Below are 12016 nucleotides of genomic sequence, written 5' to 3' on the forward strand. Positions count from 1 at the left end.
TTTCTCAATAAAGACGCCTCGTAAAGTAGCATGGTCAAGAGCCTTTTTCTAAAAACCTTAGGTGAAACAAACAACAGTTGCAAATATTGTGGAAAAGTTTATTCAAAGAATACACATAATTTACTTGTTCATGTTCATAAGGGCAGCAAAATACTAGAAGAGTTGAGAAATGCTGTTTTAAAAGAGAAATAGCGTGAAAAAAAAAACAAATAAAAACTGATAAAGCAACAGTTAAGCGGTCTAAAATAATTCTTTTTTTCCGCTTGTTCGGCTCTCGTCAATGGAGGTTTTTTAAACATTAGGAATATTAATTGAAATAATAAAAGAAAAAAGATAGCTGCTCTATGCCAAATCCTCAATCGACGTAGCGGCACTTCCTTGTAGCACAAAGCTATAAGACAGTCGATGTAGCAACACTACCTTGTAGCAGCAGGCTTTAAGATAGTCGATGTATATACCAGACTTGTGGTACCGAGCTGGAGCCATGGAACTGAAGCTCCACCAAAAGGTTAAAACGTAGGTTTAAAGTTAAAAACTAAGGCAAGCTGCATATATGGCTTGTTATTGCGCTTGGCCTAAGAGTTGTTGATTCAATAAGTGCAATGCGAAAAACACGTGTTTTTGTGAAAAACACATGTCTTTTGAAAGGAATGAAACGTGAAAATTAAAAACATTTTTTGCCCACCACTAGGTACAAGGCTCCAATAACAGTATTTTTTTGTCAAAAAACATCATCTGATACCAAAATGAGGTGACAATAGTAAAATTTGTTGCATGACAGGATATGACCTCATAGATCAACAAAAAATCACTTTACAATAACCTAAGTGTTAATTTATCTATCGTAATAAGTGAAAGATATTATATATTTGTGTACTATATATATTGTGAAATATATATATGAAATATATTATGATATTATAATACTATATATATTAGAAAAGATACTGTATATTAGGTACTATATATTTCTTAAATTAAAAGGCACTGTATTTTATTTGGTACAGGGCCATATAATAAAAATATTGTCGAAAAAATTAACTGGATTCAAATTTGTCCAAATTTTAGTTGAAAATTGCAAAAAGCTTAACTTTGAGCAATTGGCGCAAATACTTCTAACAAGAAAAAATTAAAAACAAAAAAATTTTTCTTATAAATATGCCCTCTATTTCACTCATTAGCCACTCTGCATAAAAATTGGCTGTCAAAAATAATTATGGGATTGGCTAATATATATATATATCTATATATATGTATATGTATATATATATATATATATATATGTATATATATGTATATATATGTATATATATATATATATATATATATATATATATATATATATATATATATATATATATATATATATAATATTATATATATATATTTATATTTATATATGTGTATATATTTATATACGTGTATATGTATATATATTTATATATGTGTATATATATATATATATATATATATATATATATATATATATATATATATATATATATATTCTTTAATTTTGTAGGTTTCATCAATAAACAGGTGTTTAAGATGTGCAAGCCTGGAGTTAAGATAATAAATGTTGCACGAGGAGGTATTGTTGATGAAGCAGATCTTTTAGATGCACTAAACAATGGTATATGCAGTGGTGCTGCTCTTGATGTTTTTGTTACAGAACCCCCTACAGGTTTTTAGAGTTTTTTAATATTGTTAGTACTCTTATTGATTTTCAATTAATGTTTAATAAAAACTTAGGCTGCAGATTTTTTTTTTAATTTTATTCTAATATACTACCAACAAGGCTGCAAGCAACCACTATTAAGTTGGGAGTTACTAGAAAACAAAGAGTAGTGTTAGAGAGCAAGAAACTTAAATAAATGTCGGTTATATGAGTCAGGAAAACAAGATGGGAGAGAATTCCAATGGCTTGAAGTGAATAAAGAGGAGTAAAGGTTTTTAGTGACAAATTTATTAAAAGGATGTGACTTTGTTGAATGATGAGTCAAGTGAGAATGAGTTTTTATTGATGGAACTAGAGGTAAAAGCTCCTTTGAGCAGAAACATATTTGTAGCAAAGAGAAAGAGAACCAACCTTATGACAATGGGAGAGAAGCTCAAGCTTGGCAGATAACGCAGTAGAGAGGGAGAGAGTAAAATTAGGAGTAATATAATGGCGAGCACGATATAGAGAAGAACCTTAGCAGATGCTAAATTTGCAATCAATTGAATATATGGTTATATGGTTTCCATGAGAGGTCAGTAGTGAACAATGATCCAAGAAGACATATAGAAGAAAACAAGAGAATTTTGACAGTGGTGTAATTTTTGTTTGAGTTAATATTTACAAGCTTCAATCTGTCACAGAAGTGAGATTGAAAACCATATTAGTTGTCAGACAGTAAATTATTAAAATCAAAATGGGGTGTTAGAAATTTGATGGTCAAAGACTAAAAGACCTTGCTAATAACAGATAGAAGACTGATCGCACAATAGTTGGGGGGGGGGGGTTACAATGGTCTACAGAGTTTTTAAAAATTAGAATTACAGATGCCATTTTTCAGAATGAGGAAAACAAGATTCAGTCAAATGCAGGAAAAGTATGGCAATGAGATTCAAGAGTTTAATGAGAAAAGTTCTTTGCAAATATTCTGCCTTGGGAGAAGTAATATGATCAGTCCCATAAATTAGAGATGGAATGTCGGACTTTTAACCTTTGTTAATGACACTATAGTATTTTCCAAAAGTCTCTAGAACCAAACTTCTGAGATAAGACATGAGATTTAGTAAACTGAATAATAAATAGGCATTTGAGGCGCATTTATCAGCAGAGAAAGAAAAGACACTAGTTTAAGGACTGTCAAAAGAAAATCAAGGGAAGAATCAGCTTTAGTGTAGTAGTAAGTAGTGTCGTGATAGTCTGAAGAAGAAGTATGAGAAGAAGTATTAATAGAGATCATTGCATGGTCAGAACCATCTTAATTGAGAATAAGAAAAAATTAAACACAAGCTTGGGTCAGAGATCAGACACAAATTAAGGAGTGAAGCTAATTCACAAATTCAGATGATTTAGAATTGACAATTTCAAAATGGAATTTCATATACTTTCCACCTTTATATCTGTCAAAACTTTGCCAAAATTAACATCAGAGTTAAGATGGAAGGTTGTTAAAAACTTCTTCAATGTAAGTTATCAAATTCATTAATTGTCTTAAATTCATCTTCCCAACCATCTTCCCATCCAATGTATAGTTTCAAAATTTTCTTCTCACTTGAAAACATAGTTTTAAACAAAAAAATTGTCAACCCAATAAAAACAAATAAAGTTATATTTGTTAACTAATAGATGCACTCGATAAAAGAAGATTTAACAACTTAACTGATATTAGTCTGATTATCCAAAGAGAAAAAATCTTTAATTATTAATTCATAATTTGATTTGCTAAAACAATAAAAAGTTTCAAAAAATTTGACAATATAAATGCATTAAAAACAGACTTTTTGTGCAAAAAATATCAGGATAACATAAGATTCAGATAGATTAAACACTCATGGATAAGTATCCCAACCATCAACCATGAAGATAAGTTAGGTAATCTTAGTTGGCCCAAGAAAAATTGTTTTATAAAAGTTATGAAAAACAGAAAAAAGATCTTAAACCTTTTATTACTATTTATTAACTTATTAACTATTTTAACAATTTTTTTATTTTAAATTGTCTAATCTAAATATTTATTAAACAAAAAGATCTTTTATATTTTAAAGATAGATATTTTATCTTTTTTTTTTTGTAAAAGGTGAAAGCATTTATAGAAAAAATACTTTTATTTTAAAGTTACTAAATTTTTTGTTTTTTTATGCGGAAACAGTTGTTTTTTCTTCTATAAACTTGTGACTTAATGCCCAATTTTACATTGTGTGAAACATCCGTGAGAAGTCATACTTTTTTTACATTGTGTGAAACATCCGTGAGAAGTCATACTTTTTTTACATTGTGTGAAACATCCGTGAGACTTTTTTTAAGAATAAGTTAAAAGAAGAGCAGTATAACTACTGTAAATTTGAAATAAATTAGTTAAAAAAATAGTGTTTTTATATCATTTGAAATAATCCCTTGTAACAGTCTTTTTTTAAATAACCCTCTGATACCGACTTCTGATTGGCTTGTACCAGGACTTTATATTCTCGTGTTAAAATAATTGAATTTAAAAAATGCTATTGGTTTGATCCAGATCATTTTTTTAAAACAAAACAACCCTATTTCAAAACATCTTTAAACAAAACAACTTCACAATCTTCATTTTTGTTTTATTTCAGTACTTGATTTGGGTTGTTTTTTTAATTCTGATTGGTTTGTTCCAGTTTTCTATTCTGATTGGCTTGTTCCAGATTCCTCAGGTCTAGGCTTTTTGATCACACTCTCACTATTTCATTATAATCATCATATGATATTATCACTCAGTACTACTATGGCGTTGAATGTCATGTGACTGTTTGTTGGAGGAGTTAGAGAGCTATATTCCTTACCTCAGTGACACACACATCATCACACATTGTAATTATTCCACTCACTTTTTAAATATATATTTATATTTTATTTTTAATAGGTATTTTATATTAACCATGGATTTATATATTGTATTTGTTGTTAAATTTTTAAATGTTTTTTAATGTTTTAGGAACAAGTATGGCTTTAGTGAAACATCCTTATGTCTTATGTACACCCCATTTGGGTGCAAGCACTGTTGAAGCCCAACTAAGGGTTGCAAGAGAAATTGCTAAACAAATTATTGATGCACGAGATGGGAAGACGATAGTAGGCCTGGTATGTTAAGATGGTTGTTTTCCTTTCATATAAATAAGAATAAACAAAGTTTTGTAATAAATTTTTCTTTTATTACATTTTTAGCAATCTTAAGGAATTTCATGTTTTTTCATATATTATTGATTTTGTAAGTTTTATAAGTCTTACCTTCTTTTTTTTTACCTTTACACTTCTATACTTCTTTTTCTGCTGAAAATTGGTTTTATTTTGGTTAAAAATCAACTTTTCTAAAAGGTATTGAAGTTTACCTGATGTTACTTTTTATTTTGCAAGTGTAAAGCTTTTTTTTTATTTTTTCTGATATTTATATATAATTTGCATTTATATATAATTAATATATGATTTATATAATTATGATATTTAATATTAAATAATTATATAAATTATTTTAAACTTATCGAGACCACACTGTTTTCCAAATTGACCACCAGGTTGAAACTCTCCCCACTCCCAATTTTTTTGCATTATATCAATCATATGCAATAGTAAACACAATCTATGTTGCCAAAAAAATCTGAACTAAATGCTAAGTATGTAAATTTTAAAAATCAAAACATCATTTTTTGCTTTTTATTTACTATATTTTAAATATAGTCAGCCATTATGGCATTCAAAATAAATTATTTACGGCTTCTTTCCAGATATAATTATTATTTTCCAACATGGCGACAGAATTTAAAATGTGTACTTGTGCAGTTTGCTTGACAAATAAATAAATGTCTAACACTTATAACACCCTCAGTATGTAAAAATACTCAAGAATACATTTGGCCAAACTTTGATATTGATCTTGATGTTTGTTCTTCAGTAGTTTGTTCCAACTGCAGAAGAAACTTGTTTAGTCTAAACAAAAGAGAAACTGCATATCTTTCCAACTGGTTAGAGAGTATATCAAAGGTACTTTTATATGAGTTAATTATTAGACAAACCTCCTCACTGCTAGGTATCCAAACAAATGTTGATACAGAGCCAAATACAACTGAGATACATGTTGATACAGAGCCAAATACAACTGTTTTAAATACAACTGAGAAAATCTGTAGTCTTTGCTATTTAATTATTGGTATGAATAATAAATATTACGGTTTTATAATTTAAATAAATTTTATTGAAATGTATTTTTCCTTTATTTTTATCAATCAAATCTGTTATATAAAAAAGTTTATAACGTATAAATAATCCACAACTATTTAGATTCTTTTTACAAGTGCAAATATTTTGCACTTGTAGATATTGTTAACTTGTTTGTTCAAATAAATTTTTAAAAGTTTATATTGTTTTTAATAACTTTAAAATTCTATATTGGTTGATAAATTTTAAAATCAAACTGTAAAGTTTGATTCAATAATTTTATTGTTTTATTTCTTATTCATTTTTTAGTTATTTTAAAATACTTGTTAAATTATCACTGTTAATTTTAGGCAGAGGAGTTCCTCATACTTGTTGCAAAAGTAACGCTGTAAGCAATATCATAGATATCAGTGAGTCGCTTGGAGAGAAAAATGCAGAACAAATAGTTTCTGGATTGTTAAAACGCAAAATCGAACGTGAAAACATTGTAAGCGGAGAGCAGTTCATGTTATCTACAGGTGGAAATCTTCTCTCGGTTACAGTTGGAGTTAATAAAATTAAGTCAAAAAGAAAGAAAGTAAACCAGATATCATTCCAAACTATTATGGAGCTATCGAATGAATTAGAACTTCCTAAAAACAAAATAATAATATTATGTTCTACTTTACGGAGGAACATAACTGGTGTTGTAGAATCAAGTATTAATATTAAAACGACTGAATTAGAGGAAACTCTTGATTCTTTATATGAATGCAAAACAGAGGAACTGGTTGACGGAGATCAGACAGTTTTTAGAGATATAGTTTATGTAAAAAATACAACAGAATTTATTAAATTTATAACTGAAAAAAGAGGTATTGATAACCTTAATGCAATGGTAAGAATTTCTATAGATGGTGGTCAAAACTTTTTAAAAGTTATCATTAATGTTTTTGACTCAAAAAATCACTATTCTTCATCTGAAATATATGAAGATTCTGGCGTAAAACGTTGTTATATTCTTGCCATTGTGGAGTTGGTTTCAGAGGAAAATCTCCAAAAATTATTGGCTCCTCTAAAACTTGAAGAAGTAAATTTTAGTTTTGCATTTGATTTAAAGTGTGCAAACAGTATTTTTGGACTATCAGGTCACTCTGGTAAATATGCCTGTTTGTATTGTGAAGGAGAATGCTCGCTAGAAACAGAAAAACTTAGAACTTTAGGCTCCATAGACCTGTGTTATGATCAATATGTATGTGATGGGAAAAAAAGATTGAAAATGCAGGGATACAAAAATGTTATCAATCCTCGTTTAATTTACTTACAAGAAGAACAAGAAACTCTTCTTGAACACATTGTTCCTCCACCTGAGCTCCACATTTTGATGGGAGTTGTAGATAAATTTTGTACTTTACTTTTGTGTGTTTGGCCACCTTTTGAAAATTGGTTGAAAACACATTACATACTTATGAGAGGGTATCATGGTGTAGGTTTAGATAGAAACAATGCAAATAGATTAATGTCCTTGTTAGATGTTTTAGAGAGAGATGTCACCTTTGCTGCAGCAATTAATATTTTACCGATAGTTAATTGTTTGCGTAAATTTTTATTAATATAATCAGCAGTGTTTGGTTTGGAACTGTTTAAAGATATTTCTGTTAAAATTGAAGACATCAAAAGTTCATTTTTTAATCTTCAACCGTATACCAAAGATATTTTTGACTACAATTTAAAAGTTTGTGTTCTACTGATCACCATGATTTTTTTAAGTTTGTTGTTTCACATGACATTTTGACCTAAAAACTTTGTTAAATCTTTTTTAGTCCTAATATCACAAAATAATTTTGTGAGAAGCATTCTGGGTAAATGTGTATGCAAACATTAAGTGACAATTGTACATATTAATTTGCAGTAAATGTTGTCAATTCATATTTGTATTTACATTTTGCTGCCAAGTTTCAAATTAAAACCATAAATAGTTATGATAAATTAAACATTTTCAGTTTTCTTATAATTGGTTATAGAATCAATTACAGTCTTACAACTTTCAGTTTTCTTATAATTGGTTGTAGAATTAATTACATTAAAAAATAATGAACCATTAATGATAATTACTTTGTAATTTTAATTGTAATTGACTCTGATATCTTTAATATTTACTACTTTGTTTTATTTATTGAGGTTACTTGGTAATATTTAGTATATTTTAAATACTAAAGCCAAATAGAGTATTAGCATGACCATTTGTGCAATTTAAAACAGCGAAAGAGCAAGTTTTATAAAATAAAGTAAATAAGAATTCTTTTCTATGTTTTTTTTGTATGTTTGTAGAGTTATACTGACTATCATTTAGAAATTCTAAATAAACAATACTATAAAAATAAATAAAAATGTAAATTCTTTTGCATTATTGGTTGCCTATAATAATTATATTTGTGTGCACACTAAAAGAGCTGTAAATGTTAAACCATATAGAAAATTAGGATGTCTTTCTTGAATTTAAACAAAATAAACATAAATGTAAAATAAATCATAAATAAAAAGTTAATTCAGTTTATTACCTCATTACTTGGTAATGAGGTAATCTACCTGATGCTATTATAAGTGGGATGCATGAACTACAATTACCTTAAAACCTTCTTTAAAAACTTTTTTTGGACAAAAATTTTATAAATTCATTAGATCATGAGAAAAACCTATTCATAACAAAAACTAAAAATAAACTTGAAAAAATTATTTACACTGCATAAACCAAATATGAACTTAAAACTCTAGTCTGTAACAGATATTCAAAATCTGACACAAAATGTACGGAATGTATATCAGCCTAAAGTTTCTATAAAGCCATCACTTATGTCTTTAACAGTTAAAAAAATTACAATTTATATACATTATTTGCAGCAATTTATTATTTGAGAAAACAAGATTGTTACCTCGCTATGTCAAGTTACTGACAATTGAATTGTTTGAAAAGTCAAACTTTTTTGTTATTCACCTCCTTAAGGCCGAGAAGGCCACTACAGATGAGGAGGCTACTTAATAGTGGTTTTTACCCACTCTCAACTCTATAACTCCGAAACACGAACCTTTGACGAACAAGGCCGCTGCGCGGAGAAACAAGTTGACAAAACAGGTTAAATAGTATGGTAATAGTAATAATTTTTAACTGTGAGCAGTTTTTTAACTACTAGTATTGAGGTCTTGACACAAATCGCTTGATAAGAATGTTTTATAAACAACAACTAACACATCTAAAATACAACAAACATTAATGATTTATGTTTAGTTTACAACAACTAGAACAATATATACATACTGTTCACGCATATATTTAATTATTTGCAAACTTATTTATATATTTTTGTGTAGAATTTTATTTAAATAGTTGTTTGGAGACTTTAGAAAACATCAGAAACATCACAGAAACATTTCAGAGCTAATTAATTACACCTTGTTAACAATTGTGTAGCAATATTGTGAAGAACTAAAAACATTTTTAAAACTCTTCTTAAAACTCTTGTATTTTTATGTATTTTTATAACTATTATCCTACTTAAAAGGTAAACGCTCCTGCACTTTCACAGATAAGCAATCCTAAATACATTCCGTGGATGCGGCTAGCTGAAAAATTGGGTGGTCTTATTTCAAACATTAAGGGTTCTACGGATATAAATCTATCTGTAAATGGAGAGTTTTTGGCACCAGCATCAAGGTTGTTACTCAATGCTTTTTGCTTTGGCTTTTCAAAAATTCATTCATTATCTGGAAATCTTATTAATGCAGTTATTATTTTAAAAGATCTTGGTATAAACGTAAGTTTTTTTCTTTTTTTAAATAAAAAAAAAAGAAAACTACCATTTTAAAAGATTTAAATATGTTGTTTTAGAAGTTTGATTTATAAACCGACCATTGCTATGTTTTAAAAAATTTAAAGTTTAAAAAAATAACTTTTTTTCAGCACAAAGAAATTATTCACTTCAAATTATTAACTAGATCATTTTTTCTTATCTTGTAAAATATTTGCAAGTTCATTAGCTGTAACTTAGTGTAATATAAATATTTTTGTTTTCTCACCTTCTCATCCTCTGAAATTGAGTTTTAGAAGCATTCCACTTTTATTCAAGACTATGAAACCGTAGTGCTAATGTTTATTTATATTCATAATGTATAATTTTTAGACATTCGTATAAATAAATAATTTAATGAAACTAATTAAAACTTAATCGTTTAAAGGATTTTCTTTTTTCTTTTTTTATTAAAATAATAAATTGCTTAATAAACATGTTTTTCAATAAATATAAACATATATAAATTATTAAAAAATTCAAACAAGAAAAAAATATGAAAAAGTTTATACATTTTTATTGTTTTTGCCATGTTTTAATATTAAAATAACCGTTTTTATTCATTCATTCATGTTGAGAATAATCCAAAGTTATTGTTTTGTATTTTGAACTTATAAAGTCTGGCAACATTTTTACTGTTTAAATAGTTGCTGAAGTTGCACGGTGTTGATGTCATTGTTATTAATTTGTTAAATTGCACGTTACATATCACATGACGTATATTATTGCTAGTATCGTTTTCATTATTAAATTCTTTTTGGTCAACTAATAAGCATTATTCTGTTATTTAATTTTTATGTGGTAATTAAAGCATTTGAAATAGTTTTTACTTTTCTCTATCTAAAGCAAAAGCTTTTATTTTGTTTTTCTTTTAAAAATTAATGAGAGGTTTCTAAACTTAACATGTTCGTACTATTTGAATGGCAATTACTTTAATGGAATTTTAAAATCTTTCGTAAAAATATTTAAAATTTTTTTCAAAAATTTTTCTTTAAATGAACAAACTTTGATTTAATACATTTTTTTTAAATTTAGTATTTAATACAATATTTTTAAATTTAGTTAAATTTTTAAAAATCTATTTCTTAAATTATTATTTTAGATAAAACTTACTGAACTAAAAAACCAAACATGGTCTTCGATTAATGTTCTTATACCTGGAGCAGGTGAATTTATTGGTAACCTTAGTGGAGAGCTACCAACTATTTTACAAATATATGATGTCGCTTTATGTTCTCCTGTTGTTCTTCATGATTATGTAATTATGGCTGTGTCGACGCATCATTCTTCTCAAAATCTGCTAAATGATGTATTAAATGTAAATGGTATTACTAGTGTTAGTACTGGAAAGAATGGAACTAATTCTGTTCTTGTAGCTGCTGTAGAATCTAAAGTGAATGTCGAACTACCTTTAGTTTGTTTGAAAGTTTAAATATTATTTCTTGTGCGATTTTATGTACGTGATTTATATTTTGAATCAATTGGTCATATTGGTTTTTCGCAAACGTTTTATGTTCCTGTAAAATAAAACATTAACGATGAATACATCTTAAATTATTTATCTTTGTAATTGTTATTAAACAATAATACAAAAATCTTAACATACATCCTACTAGTATTTATTCTTTATTTTCTTATATAATATGATATTAGAAGGTGTTTCTTAGTTGTGTTTTTGGTTTAAATACTTAAATAATAAAGAATGTTTTTAAAAATCTTAATTTAACAGTATATTAATAACTTCTTGACAGCGTTTAAAACGAACCACTTCATTTTCGCAGCCGTTTCGACATATTTATGTCCACCTCTGCAACGTTCAATTCGCTCACGATTTTTTTAGAGATGTTGGTATTCAATATTTTAGAGAGTCTTGGTATTCAATATTCTTTAAGAAGCCCCAAAGCAAAAAGTCTGCAGGAGAACAAGCAGGCAATTCTATTGGAACTCGCCAGCTTATACATTTTTGAGAGAAATTTCGATTGAGCGGGCAGATGCTCCATCTTGTTGAAAGTACATTCAACGTTGTTTAACTTGAGGCCATAAAACTCTTCAAGCATTTGTAAATATGAATCACCTGTGATTAAAACGTTGAGAAAGTATGGGCTGAAATTATTCCACATCATACCACCTGAAATTATTCCACATAATTGTTCTGTTCTTTGAGTTGGTCTTAGGTATTTATATGTGTTATTTAGAATTGGTCTAATAACAGCAGTTGTGACGGTTTATAATGCCAATCAGCGTGATTTGGCTTTCGCCTCACCAAATCATTTGTTTAGCCAATTTGGAATTTTCTTCTAAC

General features: G+C 27.6%; 1 protein-coding gene across 1 annotated transcript in view; it reads left to right on the forward strand.

Annotated features, from left to right (window-relative positions):
- The window catches only part of LOC100200310 (D-3-phosphoglycerate dehydrogenase), a 56957-nt gene extending 45636 nt beyond the window's left edge, over positions 1–11321 (forward strand). Inside the window, exons 7-10 of the mRNA XM_065810710.1 lie at positions 1523–1684; positions 4674–4819; positions 9430–9681; positions 10817–11321. Of these exons, the coding sequence (XP_065666782.1) occupies positions 1523–1684; positions 4674–4819; positions 9430–9681; positions 10817–11146 (890 nt within the window). The 3' untranslated portion in view covers positions 11147–11321. The remainder of the gene's footprint in view (positions 1–1522; positions 1685–4673; positions 4820–9429; positions 9682–10816) is intronic.
- The last annotated feature ends 695 nt before the right edge of the window (positions 11322–12016 follow it).

The sequence above is a fragment of the Hydra vulgaris genome, chromosome 11 (genome assembly GCF_038396675.1).
Source record: "Hydra vulgaris chromosome 11, alternate assembly HydraT2T_AEP".
Taxonomy (NCBI): Eukaryota; Metazoa; Cnidaria; class Hydrozoa; order Anthoathecata; family Hydridae; genus Hydra; species Hydra vulgaris.